Source organism: Molothrus ater, chromosome 5 (assembly GCF_012460135.2).
Source record: "Molothrus ater isolate BHLD 08-10-18 breed brown headed cowbird chromosome 5, BPBGC_Mater_1.1, whole genome shotgun sequence".
Classification (NCBI taxonomy): domain Eukaryota; kingdom Metazoa; phylum Chordata; class Aves; order Passeriformes; family Icteridae; genus Molothrus; species Molothrus ater.
In genome coordinates, this window is record NC_050482.2 from 35,475,213 (window position 1) to 35,494,956 (window position 19,744).

Sequence of the window (19,744 nt, forward strand, 5' to 3'; positions counted from 1 at the left end):
ACCTTTTTATCAGGTTCTTTTCACAGAGTTTTTCTTATGGCCCCCCAAACAAAACCAGTCAGTGGAGAGAAGTGCAATGCTTAGCAGAAAGGGTATATAGTAGTGTGGCTCCCATTGTCTCACTGGTCTTTTCAAGGAAGAAGCAAGAGGACGTCTTGTGTGCTCCTAGAGGAACTTAGAGATGACATTTCTCATGGAAGCCATGACTTCATAAAGAGTACAAAGAATTAGAAAAAGAGACATTTCCAGCAGAAAAGAGGTGTGGGAAGATGAAATAAAATTTAGTAACAAGTAATGATAGAAAAATTCTGGGTTTTGACACTGGAAACTAAACCTGACACATCTAAACCTGATATGGGGAATTAAAGGAGAAATAAACTTATACATCTAAGGCCATGTCATCAAGTGAGCAAAAGATGCATCTTTTCTGAGTATGTAGTATGAAGGAAGTTATATAAGAGAAATACAGCAGTACTTGTGGGATGAATGTGACATAAGTGTAAAAGCAGTTCTGCTGTGGTTTCACAGCCACATGGTTTTCAGATACCCAAACCACCCAGAAGAAGCCCACCTACTTGAACTGTGCCTAGATTTGGAAAGGATTTCCACATTATTTCAACATAAAATGTGTTGTTTAAGCTGGGATCAACTCCAGATTAAGATGTCACTAAATGTCTGTGTGTGTGTATGAGTTTATATAAATAGGTAGTAGTGTGCAGCTCTGCCTAAGCACCCATTATCATCAATATGAATCTTGTCACTACAGCCATTTGGAATTAGGGAACTCACTCTGAAGCAGATATCAAGGCTGTATTATACTAGGAGATTAAATGCATCTGGTACTGTTCTCTGGCTGTGAGAAAACTGATGTGGAAATGGTTCATGTCAGTACTAATCTCCAGATCAGTATGATCACATCTAGTCTGCCTATTGGATATGGTCTCCAACCTATATTAACTCCCTAGTAATCCAGAAAGTGTTTAGAAGCATGCTAGATATCTTAATAGATACCAGCCCAAATATCTGGTTTCCACATGAATATCTATTACAGATACATATGTTGTTCTGCTTTATTCTTCCACTGAATCCTCTCTCAAAGTAGTAGCACCTGAAGTTCTTACTTGTGCTCTTCAGCATGCTTGAAAGTAAATAGTTCAAATATTGAGACAAAATAAATGTGATGATATGGGAAAGCTATAGCTCTGAGGAATACAACCCTACACAAAATGCCATGGAAAAGGCAAAGAAAAGCTCTGTATGGCTGTCTGTGAATCATATGTGCCATTGACATTAACTGAAAGAAACTAATTAAATCAATTCAGTTCAGTAACACTCATGTAAATCAAGCAAAAATTAAGAGATGAGCTGAATTTTAGCTACAGTATAGCACTGTGGAATTTCTAAGCTACAGAAAAAGAAACAGATTTCATGTTTATATGAGAAGGTGTATAGTAAGAATGAGGTGTGAAAGGGAAAATTTTGATATATTGAGCAAGTGTATGACCTTTACATTTCTGAAACACTTCACAGGATGCAAGTGAAAAAGCATCTGAGTACCTTGGTTCAATCTTGGTCCAATACACTTGTGTGCCTGAGAGGCTTTGGACAGACCAAACTACATCAGGTTACAATGGATGATGCTTTAGCATATCCATGAGGTGATAATTTAGACCTAGTGTGAGCTGAAACCTTTACTACAAGTCCTTCTGCTTTTCTCTCAAGTTTATATATGTTTGTATTTTGGCTTTTTTTTAATAAGTATGTTAGACAGTATTTTCTATCATAAGTGATTATCCACATTCTGTTCCCACTTTCCATGTACTGTCTTGACCTTTGTGGTTCTTATAGTCAGAATTGGAAAGACTTGGAATAAACACAAATAAACATTTTGAGAACTTGTTCACTGCACTAATAATTCTCTAATACCTTCAATGAGTATATGGTTTCTGAAATGCAAAATAAAAGCTTTCAAATAGAAAACTCAAGTATTACAAAAAATTATGTAACTCTGTATGTTATCCAAGCAATTTTCAGATGACTTAGTCTCACATCATCTAGAGAGACAGCTAAACAGAACATATGGGTAAGCACTAAGGCATTTATAGAACAGTCAAAATGCCTCTAAGAGCTCTGAATTGTCCTTACTTCCTTCAATAAACAAGGTGAACTGAACACCAACACTAACATACACACAAAGGAACTTAATATCAGGTAATGTGATTGCCTTTAATTATATAAAACTCCCTCCCAGAAAATAAATACCTCCTCTTCCTCACTTAGGCAAACAAGAACTACACTATCCCCAGTTTCAGTAAAATTACTTCTTAACATGTTCTTTATTGTTAGAGTCACAAAACATCACTTTTTGATAAAATATCTGCAGAATTCTTGGCTTCATAGCACTCTGCTGGGCATTGGCAATATTTTCCTTGTCAGATGGTTTAGTCCTTAGCACAAAATGCAACCTTGTAATAGTTCTGCATTAGGCATCCATTTACCCTGCCTTTCCACTTTAATCATGAAGAAAATGGACCTTAAGTCACTGAAATTAGCTTGAATTCAGTTTCCTCTCCTCTGCAGAGCTAACAGAGCATAGATTTATTTAAAAAAAAGTTGCTGGCTTTCATACTAAATCACAATGTGCACCAATCATGTAACTGGATTACAGGAAGCACTAACAGTAGCAACTGCACTTTCAAGTTGAGCAACCAGCAACATTGCTAAAGGCTGGAACAAAAAGGGTCAGCCAGGGCAAAACAACAAACACTGACACTTGCCCTACATATTAAAAACCAGAAAGCAGCAACAGGCAGTAAGTGCTAATTCAAAACAAAGAGGGAGCGATACACATGCAATTCAAAACAAACCAGCTTCCCTTGGTAATTACATTAACACTACAATCTACTTCAGGTGACAATCAAGAGGGAGAAACAGAATGTTGAAATACAGAAGCCTGGAAAGAGCAGGGCTGTGCTTGGATGATGGCAACCACTCTGTTGTGGGACAGCTGCCCTTTTAAAGAAGGCATCTTCAAAATTCTGATGGTGGGATTAGTCCAATGCACTGCCTGACTCACAGCACTTTGGCCTCAAACATATGCTTCCCCAAAGGCTTTTTCTGAAAGGATGACATTAGAAACAAACCAAAACCACTGTCCTTCAGCACATCCAGAGACAGCTGAAGAACCCAAGCAATAAACAGCTTTCATGTCATGATTAGCTCATGCTGTTATACCTCCCCTTAAAGCACATATGGTTCTCAGCCAGAACAGAAGGCTTCAGAGCAGCAGTTCCATCCTAGAAATGCAGTAGCAAAGCCTCAGACCAAAGCCACTTAATGAGAACTTAATACAGATTTAATGGACCTTTTTTTACTGTGAATTTATCTGCCAATTGAAAATCTGCCTCATTTAGCTTTTAATGCAGGCACAGAGCCAGTCAGCTAAAATCAGGGTAGCCCTAGAATATTTTGCAGGATTCTTCCATAACTACTTGAGGACCATGGGACTCCAAAACTGTGCAAAACCCTAGTAAAACAACAATTCATAGGTAACAGTGTCATCTAATGAAAAAAAAAAAAGCAGGGCCATGCCTATTCTGAGTTCCTTGCACTAACAGAAAGGTTTCACACCTTGAGCAGAAGTGAAATAATGCTTGCACTGGAAAGAAGGGACCAGGTACCTTCACTACAGGTCAGCCCTGCTGGTTTAGGCTAGCTTTGAGGATAGATATATCCAGTTGCTTGGCATCTCCTTCCCTTGATCAGTACCATTCAGTACTGGGACTCTGCAGCTGGCCTGTCCGCAGCAAAGCAGGACTGACAGTCCCTTATTTTGCTCTGATATGGATACTTCCACACAGCTAGTCCACTAACAGTGCTAGCCATATAAACTCAGATGAGGAGGTCTTGTTTGTATGGGATGCAACAAGTCCAGAGCACAGCTTTTTGAGCCTAGTTCCCTGACAGTACTTTTTATCTGCTAAAACTAATAATGGGCAAATAAAACTACTACCGTCTTTTTCTTTTACCCTGATTATTCTTTTCATTGCCACTACTCTATTGCACTTGGAGCATTCATGAGGGCAGATCTCTAGAGTACCATACAGGGAACTCGTATGGGATTCTGAAACACTTGGTGTGCTAACATGCCCTTGTGTTCTGTGCTTTTTTTCCCTTGTTTGTAAAGTCCATTCTCTTTTAATCTCCCATCTTCCTGAGCAATTTACAGATTTCACTTTAATCTTTTTTAGTTCACTCTAATGAGTGCACAAGCCATTGTAAGTGGCTCTTCTTCCCTCCAGGAATCAAGGAGAGCTGCCCACGCATGGGGGTGAGGAAAGCAGTGTTTGTGCAGAACACATACAGACTGTACCATGCACCCCACCAAGGAAAGCTCTCCTGATAGCAGGCTGCTCCACTGGCCTGAAGGGTGAGGATGCAGCAGGGCAGCACCAGGATATGGTAAAATTGACACGCCCTTCACTGCAGGAGGGAGCACTGCCATCACCATCTTCAGAATGGGAAAGGTCACACACAGAGTTAACTGACACTGGAGGGTCCCCAGTCCATATGTTCCAGAAGAAGTGCATACACCAACAAAGTTCTTACTCTTTGCAAGAAACAGGATCTTTTTGAGGAACAGAAGTGAATGAAACCTTTATGTCACCCTTTTAAAACCTCACTGCCTCTGTAGAATAGTTCTCTGAAGTACATTTTCTTGTGACCTATGCAGAATAAGTTCAAAGCCTGTCCAGTAAAAACTGTGCAAACATCAGTCAAGACAAGAGGATCAACAGCATTTGAGGCAAAGGTAAGGTCTTTACCTACAGAGAGGCTATATTCTGCACTGGTCCACCAGATTGATTGTTAATCAGAGTGTGATTATATAAATGCAAATTCCACCAAAGTGAAGAAATTCAAGACAAGAGGTCATTATTTGGATTTAGATGATCAGTCAGGCTACCCAAAGTTGAAATCCGTCTTTATTTAAATACAGGCATATTTATTCTAAAAAATAAATATTTATTCTAAAAATTTTTTTCTAAAAAAAACCCTCCAAAACCCATAAAAAGTCACTTACCACAATAATCACATTCGTTGTAGGAATGGGAAGATTCTCCACTTCCAAGTCTTCACCAGTCATTGCTAAGAGATTGAGGGATGGGTCATAAACAGACCTGGGGAAGGCTGATTTAACAATTATTGCAGGGTGCAACTTGCTTATTTTGGTGTGGGAAGAAGAACGGAAATTTTGTTTGGAATCCTTATAGCTGTCTGTATCCAAACTTTTCTCCACACTCTCCACATGGTGATAAACAAACACAGGTTTTCCACTCTTTCGCTGATGAATTGCCAAAAAGTGATCACTGTCTCCGGAAAAGCAGCCTGTGGAAAGAGAAGAGTAAGTTTAGAATGTGTCTCTTGGCTATTCTGTACATGACACCGAAAATTCAATGAGATCTTTGCGTTCTGAGAAATTTGGAAAAATATTTTTGGAATACAAGAATTCACTTAACATCTTACAATGTGTTTTCTACAGCAATAGATTAACAGGACTACAGAGTCTATGAAGTATGTGAAGTGTACCACATTCTTAAGCTCATTCTCACAGGGCTTTAAAAATGTTATTTATATTTCCAGCCATGGGTACAGTTAAAAAATATATACAAAAGCAGAACACATGCTGAGCCAAGTTCAACTTCTGTATTGATACCAACTTCAACCGCAAAACTTATGCAGTCAACTTACTGATGCATTTTATCAGCCAGTAATATCAAAGATGAGACTATCAGCGATCATCTGTTATAAATGGGCACTTGAGGAGAAAAGCTAAAGAACCTGATCAAAAAATCAGATTTAAAATTCAGATGAGTCCACAATCCCAATTCTACATTCCTTGCTCAGCTGCTTATATCAGGAGATCTTTTAGCTCCTTATGCCAACTGTTGTTGACCAAAACTTCACTCGAGTATTTCCTGGCCAGCCAGTGGAGCATCTGGCTGTCTGCAGAGGAAATATACTGGTGTGTGGCCATACCTTGCATACCTTGGTGCTGGGCACAAAGAACTCTCTTAGATTAGGGAACTGGAGACAGGGGACTTGAGCATTGCTAACAAGGAGTTAGAGTTGGTCCTGTTCAGCCTCGAGAAGAGATGGCTGAGAGGAGACCTCATCAATGTCTATCAGTATCTGAAGCCAGGGCGTCAAGAGAAGGTTTCCAGGCTCTTCTCAGCGGTGCCCAGCAATAGGAGAAGAGGCAATGGGCAGAAACTGAAGCACAGGAAGTTTCACCTGAATAGGAAGAAGAACTTCTTTGCTGTGTGAATGACTGAGCACTGGAAGAGATTGCCCAGAGAGGTTGTGGAGTCTCCCTCACTGGAGATACTCAAGAACAGTCTGGATGAAATCCTGTGCAAAGTGCTCTCAGGTGACCCTGAGGGAGGTTGAGCAGGGAGGTTGGACCACTGGTCCCTTCCAACCCTACCCATTCTGTGATTCTGTAATTACATGGGTTTAGCTAATTATGTGTTAGTTAAAAAAAAAAAATAAAGTTATCTTTTGAAAGACAAAATACTTCCTGATGATGCCTTTATAAGAGGAACTAAGACTAAATTTTATTTGGTTTTCTGTTTTGTTTTCCTTCTTTTTTTCATGGATGAAACATAGTGAATCTTCAGTGCCTTTATGATGAACAGAAAAGCTACAGTTGAGCTCCCAGTCTGGAAGGCAGTCTATCTGACCACAAAAATAGGCAAGGCTCAGCTGCCTCACAGATAAAAAGTAACTGAAACTGCATTAGTCACCTCCAGAAAAAAACTCTAAGAAACCCAGCGTGGTAGAAAAGGGACTTTGTGTTCTGAGAGAAGTGCACCCAGAGAGCTCACTCTGATCAGCCTGGAATTTCTTCTTCAAATGCTGCTGGACTTAATGGCAATGTTAAATTTGAGAGCTGATTTTTAGTTTAAAAAATATAAAATCAATCTTATTTTAATTCTCATAATGAGCTATGAAGACCAGCTTAGCACCAACAACAGTTCAATTCAGGATGAACAAGAAATCAATTTGTTCTATTCAAACTGAATTTTTCCTCTGATTTTTTTTGCTCCTGTAAGCAAATCAAAATAATCAGTCATTTGCACAGCTCTATCCAGTGCCCTTAGGAGGTTTCAGTGTAGGTAATTACATTCTGTTGACCTAATTTCCTCAAGAAATTTCAGTCAGGGAAATCAAGGACAATACCTTATCTGTGCTATAGTATTGCTTTGCATCATTGAGAAATGCATTCTCTGGAATAAGTGGGTCCCTGTCAGTAGGCAGTGAAGCAATTTATAATATACATGAACAGAAAATCAATAGTAAAAAGACAGAACACAGATCCTCTATTATAAAGTAAAATGCTAAATCTAAGACTACTCTTTCAAATGGCTGAAACAAACACAATCTCCTAGATAACTACTGAGGTCACATGAGCTCTTGTCAGGTTTTGATTGCGAAGACATCTGAAAGCAGGAGAAAAAAAAGGGAAACTGCAGACTATAGTCTTAAAGACAGCTAAACTTCAAAACTTGTTAAACTTGCTGGGTTCTCATTAAGCTTTGTGGGTGTTGGCCTCATTGATAAAATCCTAAGGGCTGGTCTTAACTAGCAATTTAGAGAGTTGTGTCAGTGACAAAATAAAAAAAAGAAGCATCAGCACTTCTCATTGTCACCTACTTCTCACAGTCATCTCTTTGCGGTATTTATTTTCATGTCTCCTTCACAGAAAACCAGTATTTCAAAACTGATCATAGATAAGACAAAGGAATGTAACCACCAACACATTTGGTGACTCTTCTTTGCTTCCTTCATTCCTGCTCCTGTGTTTCTGAGGGTATCAAACGAACTGTGATTCTCCTTCAATTCTTCGTATGGCATGTTCTACCCACTTCAGTATTCCAACTTTCCCTCTTATTTCATTATTTTTGCTGAATGAAGCAGAAAAAAATACAATTAACTACCAGCTTAAATTCTCCCCTGAATATTTTTGACTGAAAAAATAGTTAAAGGAACTACTGAAAAAGCTCATTTGTCCTTGAATCTCAATACTTTCTAACAGCAGAATCACCATTTGCTTCTAAATCCCAGACTTGCTTCCATTAGAACGCTAAGTATCACATCAGTAGCACCAGTCTCTGCAGCCAAACAAGGTCCATTGTAGTAGATTTTCAAGATGGGCAATGAAATATATTGTTTAACCTGTAGTAATGAGAAATTAAAGTCTAATTTCTAATTACATAACATTACACTTTATACTCACGCAATTTTTTTTTCATCAGCTAAGCAATCAGATGTTCAAATATGTTCCAAAAAAATTACCACACTGAATTTGTTTATCTGAGAAGTCCACATAGCCCCAGTATCTTAAGTAGGTTACAAGCATCCACAGTGTCCTATGTGAAAAACTCCACTAAACTTAGATGACTGTGTATAAGGCCCTAACTACTACCAGACTTTGGCTCCCAGACTGCCATGGATGCCTCAGGTGACCCTCAGAAATGGCCACCTTTGATACTACAGGGGAACCTAAACACCTAAACTTCCTCTCAATTTGATGAAGTGATAATATATTCCTTCTCGACCCTCCAGACTTCAGCTCCAAACACAAACAATTAGGCACCAACCAGGCACTTGGAGAATTAAGTAGTTAGAAATACCAGTACTTCTGCTACACAACAGCTTCAAATACTTCCACTCTCCAACCCTCGAGGGAGAGAAGACTGGGATTCCTATATCAAACTATGCACTTCTACAAAAAAAGAATATGCTTCTCTGCAGCCACCAGGGAAACTGTCAGAAGCTATGAAGAACTGATTTTGGTGCCTTTTAAGCTTCAGATATTCCAACACACACAAAAATTCAGTAAATATGGTTTAGGAAAAGGTTCAAAAAATATAATTCCTAGAGGTTTCTCTTCAATAAGCTTAGCAAACTTTATCCACAATTATGTTCTGATATTCTCTTCACACTACCCTGTTTGAACTCTACTTCAGGATGTAGAGTTATTTATGACTCATTTGAAATATTCACTCACTTGAAATATAGTGCTGCTATTATCTATTAACTATAATAATTTTATTCCTTCTCCTAAAATTGTCTCCCCTCAAGTGTATTTACAAAGAATTACGGTTTATTCTGCCTCAGCACTGCGAACAGACTAGATGTTAGATTGTGATTCCATGCTATTTCATCTATCCAAAAAAATGCTGAGTCTTCACCTATCTCTCAGCTAAATGTAGCCATCTTCATGTCAAGGGAAATTTTATTTGTTCCAAAGTGACAAAAATCAATGGTAATTTCAAACCCACATCAGAACTTATCAAGTAATAACCATTCCAGCTTCCTTTAGTAACAGAAGCTGCACTGTGATTCTCTACTGATCTGAACTGCTCATTCCACCCTCCAGTTCTTCTCTGTACAATGTAGTGACTGGTCACAACTCTTTACTAGATTTCAGCTCCTGATGAATATTGCTATTTCTTTCTCTGCTCTTTACCTATAGGTTAACTTTTCCTTCCTCGCAGCTCCACAATGCCACTGCTTTTCCTTAGACTTTTTTTAACAAAAAAGCCTGTCTTGATCTTGCTTCCATGTTTATCCACTGTAAGCCCCTTCTTTAATTTGGCTGCTCCGGTACAACAGTATTCTCTTTACAGATACTCTCAGATTTAGTTACATTTCCAATCCCGGAGCTGTGCTTCTAGAACCTCTACCAAGTATAACACTACATCTATTAAAGTGCAACAAGAAGCTCCAGGGTGATGTAGAATGCATACTTTCTAAATCTGAACATCTTCACTACTTGCACTAGTTTCAGTATATCTATCATTGCCACCATTTGCCATCCTCCTGAAAGGAAAATTGGACAGATCCCTATGAAATCCCCTGTTCTGCATAATCCAGCTGTTCTGCTTAATAGTTAAAAATATGTGCTCACTTGATCTTTTAAGTTGTCTGCAGAAACATACAAGATAAAACTATTTCTGTTATAAACTAAAAAAAAAAAATCTAATCTACAGAAGACTGATGGAGAATGGGAGTTCCATTGGGAATATTCTGTCCAATGGGACAGAATTCTATATCCAATATATACATCATTACAGTATATGGACAGCACAAAATTTCCTCAGATGGGTAAATCACAGGAATGTTCGATGGCACATGCTTATAAGACATGCTTATGAGCCTGTCTACAAAGTTGCATCATATATGCAGAAAGGAAAGCCCATAATAAATAGTAAATCCGATGTGCTAAATGTTGTGGGCACTTTTGATTGTTCCAGTTGGCCTCTGCCTGACAGAGGAAAACCCAAGATTTCTTTAGACTGTCTTGACTCTCTAAATAGTTTTTAAGACAATTGACATTTTATCTCAAAGCAACCTGTCAGAAAATTATTAGACTCCCAATTCCCAAATATCTTCACTTTTGCTAGAATAGACAGATTAAAAAAACTTCAAGATAGTCAAGATCCATTAATCAGTCAGTAACACAGCAGCATGTTTTTTATCTTCTTAAAACATAAAAATATCAGAGCTTTACAGATATTTTATCTTACATCCTTGTTAAGGAAATGATGACTCCCTACTCACCCCACCCTCAGTCAAACAAGCTTTCCTTGCCAGCTCAGCCCCAGGTTTCCCATAGCAGAATCTCAGACCTCTGGTTCCTTTAAATAATTTTACCGTGATACAACAACACAAAAGCCACTCAAGCTGGGTGCCTCCCCCTTAACATCCTCTACAGCCACAAACTAGAAATTTATTTGATTGGAAAAGGAAAAGTCCCAGTGGGACATAACATAAACCTGATAGGGCCACGATAATGGTGTCTAAAGTAATGATGTGTGTCTGGAAAAACAACTTGAGGTAATTTCTTAAATCTTGTTATTTATCTTAATCCGAACAAATTTGGTTAAGTTATGCTCCTGAAAAGTCACATTTTTCTATAATGAGATACATACTCTATATTTGCTACTTGCAAGCAGTGCAGCCACCCCAAACCCACTGACAAAAGTGCTGTGCTGTATCTAACTAGTAAATAAAATGCACAAATGAATATAGATACCTAGTGCATATATTTTAAATGCACAATAGTACCTAATACTCACACTTAACACACTGGCACTATAATAACACTGAAGTCTTTTTATAGTAAAAAGAACTTGGTATATTACACAGCTTGAGGTTTCTATGCTAAAAGCTGGAAATTGAATGGAAAAAAGCATAAAATGCAGACTCATTTCATAAGGGAACAACATGCTGAAACTTGATGGATTGCTTTCAAAGATAAATTTAATTCAAATGCAATTTGAGTTACAGTACTTAAGGCTGTTGCCAAGTAATTTCTCATTTTCAGTAACAAAAATACTTACCAAATTTTGGTAATTAAATTTTGTACCCTGAGCTCCCCATGCTTTTTTCCTTTCTGCTTGGCTCACCACTCTGAAAGAAGCTCTCGTCCCATACAAACTTCCTTCAAACCTATAAATTGGCCCCAGACTGGATAGGCTTGGCTTTATCATCTCTTGCACCATGGTTTATTACCTGTTGAGCAGCTATCCCAGTCACTGTGAGATGCAGGTCAACGTTACTTATGCAGACCAATGATCAATCCTCTCCAATAACACCGAAGTTCTCACAGCTGGGAGATTCATTCCCTGCCTCTTTTTAGAACATCGAGATAGAAATGGACTCCCATTCAGAGCAGAATTTGCAGTTCTCTCTTGTCAATACAAGGACCATGGAGGTCATGTTCCACAGAAAGGAGAAAAAAAATGCTTAAATGCCAAAATGCTTATTCTCATGCTGACCATTTATGAGCATGGTTCTAACCCTCAGGAGTTACAACAGCAATGATCCTAAGGGAAATGCTAACTGTTGGTAATTCTAGACATAGCACAAACACTCCTGCAGGTTTAGAAGACTTCTGTCTGTTCTGGACTGTGAAAGTTGTCTCTTCTGGTGCATGCAACAGGACGTTCCTTTGGCTTTGCCTTCAAAAGACAGAAAATCTATTGCTTTATCCCTATTTCATCTACATTACCAAGAGAAAAGAAAAAACACAAACAAACCAACAAACATACTAAAAGGAGTCAACATATCTGGTGGAAAATTTAAAGGTTTTATATTATGTTGAAAACAAAAATGAAAACAAAAGCTGTCTGGAGGCAATATGCTTTGCATCTGTACTGTCTAGCTAACAATATATCTCGCTGTCACCAAATAGTACATCAATCAAATCTAAAGCTCATCTGGATAAAGTTATGCACTTTTAGCCAAACATAAACTGCTGTTGAGCTTTAGCATGGTGCACCAAAAATTATTGCCAATAAAATTCAGTTAAAACAGTAGCTAAAATACTACTTGAACATTAGCTGGGCAACAGAACATACTTTCATAAGTGCTTTCGTGAGGTACACAAGGGAAACCTGAAAAGGCAAAAAAACAAATCCACTTGCTGCTTTGGTAATACATGAAGTTTTGAATTGACTAAAGAATTCACTTAGGAAAGTACTTTCCATAAATAACAGAGGGACTTGCATGCTGTGACTGTTCCCATCACAGCAGAGACTTATGCCAAAACACCACTGCTTTGTCTTTAGCCAAAACCTGTTAGTGCAATACAAATGAAGCCATTATTTACTCAAAGTAGCTGCTAGACCTAATGATCAGGCATGCTGCTGTATAGCTTCTCACAGCCTCCTTTGGGTAGATTAATTCCTCTGTTACTTTCAAAGTCTTTTTTATAAACAAAGATGAAGCACACCTTACACACGTAAGTGAAGCCAAGAGTTTATAGTTAGCATAGTGAAAATCTTAACAAACTAATTCAAGAAGTGATGTTAGTCTAGATCTAACTTTTATAGAAAAACAAGGAATAGAGAAAAAGTCACAATTACAGGAACAGTAAAATCAAATTGTCTATCCCTTTCCCTGGTATTACTCTAACTCCATGCTTCTCTGGGTCCTCAGATCAGTGGTTTCCCACTGGTGGTAGTGATGGGCACTGTAATGAGGAGTTGTCAGCACCTGGAGTCCTTCATCAGGAGTGATATGATGTTAATGCTGGTGGATTTTTCTTCCTCCTCTCTTCTTCCTTCCTCTTAGGAAGCTACATATATCTATGTTTTCTAATATGCATTTATACTTCCTCTTTCTTCAGTTGGTTTTCAGTTGGTCTGCAGCTCCAGGTTATATCTGAACTTACTATAAAAGGTGCCACATATGTATGTTAGATACAATCTCTTAGTTCTCTCATATGCTAACCAGTTTCTCAAGCTCCAGGTCTGCATTTTCACCTTTTACTGAGCTTTTTCTACCATGGAGTCTTCAGTGCCAAGATTGTGCCCTATCTCTTATCATCCCATACCCGCACTTGGCTAACGAAACATCCTGTGCCTCCACTCTTCAAGCCTCTGCTGCTCTACCAAGCCTTTGTTACTGCTCCTGTGTATACTACAGTTGTACCACACACACACACAAAAAGATCAAAACAGATACAAACGCTTGCTTAAGTAGAAAATCTGCTGTCAGAGCTAACCCAAGCAAAACAAGCAGGTCAAGGAAAGTTTGGACAGACCAGGTGTCCCAAATGATCGTGCTTGAGATTGATCAAAAATCACCAGCAAAGGTATGAGCAAAAGTCAGATTTAATATTAAATATGTCAAATACTAATCATGAGGCCTTTCAAAATCAGGACAAAACTTACAGCCTTGCTACTAGCAATGGCTACATCCCATTACAGAACTACTAGGTCACATTCCTACATAGGAAGGGTTCTGTGCTTTCCTAGCTAGGTCCAGGAACCAAAGGCCAGGCCTTTTCCAGCAGGGGCACAGTACCCATGATAAGTCAAAATTCAGAGCAAATAAAGTACATCAGAGCTAAGCAAGAACAGGATAGGACAATTGTAAACATTCAGAAAAATATTTTGATTTGCCGCTAAAAACAATTTTTTGACCAAAAATTTCAGACAAAATCAAGTAGTACATAATGTATGTATCTATGTGAGCAGGAATATGAATGATTCTTTATGCATGTGTTTGCAGCTGTGAGAGCAAGAAAGGGCACGCACACATGCATGTGTGATGAGGGTGGGAGTACACACAAGAGAAGGAGGAAGGGAGGGAGGAAGGGAGGGAGGAGGGAGGGAGGAGGAGATGATTGCAAGGATTTTTTCCCTTTCTAATAAGCAAGCTGCTTAAAACAGAAACAACTGGAATTTTATTTTTGCTAAATTTGTTCTTTTCTGTAGGAGAAAAAAATGCCCTGGCCAAAAATATCCAAAGCTATAGTGAATCAGGATTAAGCATGAGTGGTATCTTTTTCAAAAAGACACTTTGCATCTCATTTCATGGGCCTGTTGCGTGATACATCAATACTGAAACTGGATACCATAGACCATTGATTTCACTAGGTCTGCTCATGTGAATTAAGAGATGAGCTAGTGGTCCCAAAGGCACTTAAGTATTCTGCCATACTTATGCCTGGCACTAATGTACCACATAGACTCCTGTCAGATTTTTTTTTTCCAGAAGGTGCAAGAAACTGATGCAATAATTTTCTAATTTTTGTGATTACTGTCATTTTTCCAATGAAGGTTGTAGATAAATACTGCTCTGCAAAAGATGGATGTAAATACATAGCATTTCAAGGAAATAAATTGTATTTCCATGGAAATATATAGCTGTTGTGAAGCAAAGTCAACTCCACTCTTAAAGTTTTGGCTTTCTTTTATAGCAGTATTGTTCTAAAAAATCCCACTGAGGATTTCTGAGCAGATCTTATTAACTTCTCCAAGTATTTATTCTGAAGCCATGCTGAAGATCCTACAGCACAATGACTGTGCTTTATGGAGTAAGAGCCCTAAGCTTCCATATAATTCCCCACAGCAATCATTGTAATACCCCTGTGGAGGGGGGCCTGCCACCAAATAGAGCCACAAAGTTATGTCATTAGCCTCCTTCTAGAGAGACAGTCCCCCAAGAGCCTAATTCATGGACTTTCAGCAGCTCTCCTACTTTGCTCTCCAGAGAAGCTCAGACAAGCCTTCAGTGTTTAAGATGTTTTAGTCTTCCTTATAATACAATAAATGGAATTAGTCAGAGATTCCAAGACCACAAACTTCAATAATGGATGTACTGAACATAAATCTCTCATGGAAGACGATGCCTTTTAAAATTATGAATAGCAAGAATTTCTACATGTAAAAATATGATAAGCCTCTTTTCCAACTAAATATTTCCTCAAAAATATGAAGTCAGATAATGAATTATAAAACTGTTTTTTCCCCAACAGAATTTTGAAGAGACAGATGACTACCCTCTGATTATCCATGAGTCCTACTAATAAATACAGAAAAGACTCTTCTAGTAAAAACACCCACTCATGGCCAGCAATGTGTTTTTAAAGAAGGCAATTATAAGAACCAGCTTCATTTAGATTATGTTAGTGTAATGAAACAGCACCCTTATTCATTTTTTAAATCAATAGCTCCTTCACTTTCACTCTAAATGTATTTGGAACCTAGAATTATTCATTCATTAGTATGAGATTACTGAAATGGATCTGATGGCAAATGCGTTTTGTGCAGATCTCACCTCAACCCTAAAAGTACAGTCTCCAGATTCTTTTACTTTTGTTCAGAGCTTGTGCATTTTATAGAAAATAGGCCTGCCCAACACCTAAGTAGAAACTGCAGTGCACTCAATCAATTTCCAACGATGACAATATCACACAGTGCCTGTGTGACCAGGAAGGCTGAACTCAGCAGAACTTAGGACACCCTGTGAGCTGTGTGAGAACCAGTCTAGCATATTTATAACATACATTTCTACCTAGCGAATTCTACCCAAAGGAGTGTTAGTTTGTGGTCAAAGAAACTTCAGTTTTGATATAAGCAATCCTCCTGTTACTACAGCATTGCCCAAAAAAGATAAAATGTGATTCCTCTGGGGGCCTGGAAGAACGAATCCATCAAGAGGTGGAGACAAGGATCTACACACTTCCTCTCTGACAAGGCCAGCAGGAAAGTATTGGTTCATATTGATTAAAGGCTGTCAATGCATGTCTTCACTGCTGGAGAGAATAATAAAATGAGGTAATAGAAGCTCTTAGCAAGATAGTGTAAGACCTTTCTCAAAAAACCATGACGTAGATGACCTGACCAAATAATTAGGTGTTAACTTTCTGCTTTTGCAGGACCAGGATTTGTTCATCCTAAAAGCAAATTCTGCAAAAATGCTTTCTTCAAGAGAGGTTTTTAATGCAAGGTAGGTGATGCGTTGAGACCATGATTGATAGCTGTTAAGTTTTGGAGTACCAACAAGTCAGGTTGGTTTTCCTACTCTATTTCACAGAATCACCTATCTCCAGTAACTGAATACATATATTTTAATTTTATTTTAAAAATTTGCTAAAAAATAAAATTAGGTGAAAGAGGTAATTAATTGAGTAATGTGCATGACTCAAATGGCTCTCTAATTACAAGTTAGTCTAATGCATCATTTTGTGTTTTTCCTACTATCTGTGCCATTCTTTTACAAGGAGACAGTGCCTCCTAGTCACCTTGGGATGGCTCTCTAATTACAAGTTAGTCTAATGCATCATTTTGTGTTTTTCCTACTATCTGTGCCATTCTTTTACAAGGAGACAGTGCCTCCTAGTCACCTTGGGATACACTAGGTTTTTATTGCAAGAACATGTGTATTAGATCATACATACTAAAAGAGAGTATAACCTACGCTGTCATGCACTCTCTCATGCAATGCATAATGTAAGTGGAAGGTTCATGCTGACCTGTAATCACTTGCTACAAATTTAGGTCTTCCTGCAACAGCAAGCTCTATATAGGTTGATTACTTCACCTGCTGCACTCAGCAGAAGGGCCTAATTCTGTTTTCAGAGATGCACACACAAGTGTCTTATTTTAGGTAGCAATGTATGCATATACCAACAGCACAATCATATTTCATTTTCTGATAACATGACTTTCATGCTATATTGGAATCAGTATCTAAGTCAACTCAGTAAAATGGTACCTTCCTGAGCACATGAAAATCTCTGTAAAATTGTAGTTTCTACATTCTACAAAAGGAAACTGGATTTGCTATATGAGCTCTACTTAAACACATTAATTATTTTTGCTGTAGCATTGGCTGAAGTAAATGTAGACTTATGTTTTCTCTAAAATCTATTACCACCAACTGATATCAAGAGAGATTTTCCTAATACCTACTGATGGTGTCTTAAGCATTCTCTAGAAACATGTCTCATAAAAATTCAGCTTCAGAACAAAAAGCCAAGCAGTTTCCAACACATTACACAAAAATTGACATTTGGGATATAATTTGTGACATAGCAAGCAGAATGCATCTTGTGATTTCACATGAACCAAAGCTTCAAAATCACCATAAATAATTCGAAGGTCTAGGCTATACATAAAAGATGTCCATAGTGGTAGCCTGTGTAAGACCAAATTTTCTACTTGTATCAGATGAAACAAAGATATCTTAGGATGTTAAGCTTCCTTTGTTATTTCACTGTTGTGACATCTTCAATGACTTCCAACAAGAGCAAGTTGTATGCAGCCCTGCCTCAGAGGAAGCACAGCTCTTGTGCTCTGTGTGAACCATGCCCAACCGTGCAAAGGTTGAATTCAGCTCCTGTACATCCTCCCCTTGTCTTCTCTGAAATAATTATTTTCTATGATTACTCAGGCAAAACAGTAGCACCATATAAACATCTATTTTCCTCTCTTTTTCTTATGATTAGAGACATTTGAATAATAAAGACAAGATCTCTTTGCAAGAATTCCCAGTAACTTAATGGAACAAGCAGAACTTAGTAAGGAAAGTGAACAGCTTACTGGCAGAATATATACCCAGTTTCCATTAGCAGGATAGAAAAATGAAGCACAACAAAACTAATGTAAATTCCACTGTTAATAGAGAATATACTGAGATTAGATGGCATGTTATGTCAAATAGAGGCTTTACTCTAATTTTGTACAGATGGTAAATTTAATACATGTTGTAAAAGAACAATTTAAAAGCAGCTTAAGGCTTTTATTAAAACAGATCATGAAACGCTCCCATCTTTCAGTCAATAATCTCTTGCACATATGAATATAAGCCAAAACAGCATGAGCATCCTAACTATAGATTTACAGGAAAGAGGCTCCATAAATTTTATGAAGTGTAGCCAAATATTACAGGGTAATAAAATACCAATAACTGAGACAAAGTAATTTCTCCTGACAACTGTAAAAAAAAAAAAAAAAAAAAGCAGTAAAGCAGTTATTTTCATAATAGACCTTATTTGGGATGTTCATACAGCTCTTCTATATTAAGACACATGAAGTTCAATTGCTCCTTTCAATGATTCTGCAGTAAGACAACGCAAATTTGTTGCAGCTTAAAAATCTTTCCTAAAAACAACATTCCCAGGACTGAAGAATCAGTACCTGTGCATTTAATCGTAGTTCCTAATTAAACTTAATGGAACTTGCAAGCGTTTACTACTTCAGAAGTGGCTAAGCTTGTCATAAATGACAAAACAAACTCTTCAACTTTACTAATTGAGAACTTAATTCAATTATACAGTTACCCCAGATTTTATTTCCTTCCTTAGATAATATATGCTGAAGTCTGCACAGGATAAACGGAGGCTCTGAACGATGAGCAGTTTTTCACGGCTTAAAGGAAGCCTGAGATTTGCGCCAGAAATATAAGCTCTGACTACTGGAACGAAACTGGCAGTGGAACTTCACGTACATACTAGGGCGCTCATCGCTCACTGCATTTCTGAATGAGGCACACGTTTTGCCAGCAAAGCAGAGAGAGGATTTATTAGCATCGCTAACAGCCGAAACGCCCGCTGCTGTCGCAGCTGAAATTTCCCTTTCTAAAACCACTGCTGCCACGAGCACATACAAGTAGCGACGCCTCCTCACCAGTATCTAAAAATAAATAAATAAATAAAATAAGAAGAAGGAATACAGGGAGTCCCGATTTCCCCTCGCTGCCGTAGCCCCCGGCCAGGTCCTCGCGATCCGGGGCCGAAGCGCGGCCGCTCCGCGGGGCGCGCAGCGCGGGGCTCGCCCGCCCGGGGCCGCCGCTGTCCGCGGTGCTGACGGGCGCTCCCGCCGCCTCCGGGGCTGGCGGGCTCCGGACCCGGGCGGCCGCCGGCCGGACCCGGGCAGCCGCCGCCTCCCGCCCAACAGGTGCGCCGCCGGGCGCAAGTGGGTCCCCACCGCCGTCCCGCCCGCCCCGCCGTCCGGCCGCGGCCGCCCCCGCTCACCTGCGGCGCGGAGGTGGAGCAGGAGGCAGAGCGCCCGGAGGCAGGCGGCCGCCCGCCGCCGCATGGTGCGAGCCGAGGGCAGCCGAGCGCGGGGAGCCGCGGGGAGCCGCGGGGAGCCGAGGGGAGCCGAGGGCAGCCGGGCAGCGCCGCCACACCGCGTCCCGCTCCCCCCGCCCCCGGCAGTGAGCATGCCTGGGAGCGCGCTGCGCATGCGCAACGCCGCGCGGGCGCGCGGGCGGGCGGCCGCCCTCACCTGCCTCCCCTCCTGGCGCGGAGCGAGGCGAGGGGCCAGCGGCACGGGCGGCGGCTGACAGCGGGAGGTTGGGGCGCGCAGTAGCCGCGGGGAACCGCAGGGTTCAATAGCAGAGGCAGAAAGAGAGATCTCCGTTCCAGTGGTATATTCGGGGA

General features: G+C 39.5%; 1 protein-coding gene across 1 annotated transcript in view; it reads right to left on the reverse strand.

Annotated features, from left to right (window-relative positions):
• Positions 1–19,479, reverse strand: part of PTPRR (protein tyrosine phosphatase receptor type R) — a 138,918-nt gene extending 119,439 nt beyond the window's left edge. Inside the window, exons 1-2 of the mRNA XM_036401080.2 lie at positions 19,337–19,479; positions 5,081–5,385 (exon numbers count right to left, since the gene is read on the reverse strand). Coding sequence (XP_036256973.1) covers positions 5,081–5,385; positions 19,337–19,400 — 369 coding nt within the window. The 5' untranslated portion in view covers positions 19,401–19,479. The remainder of the gene's footprint in view (positions 1–5,080; positions 5,386–19,336) is intronic.
• Between the last annotated feature and the right edge of the window lie 265 nt (positions 19,480–19,744).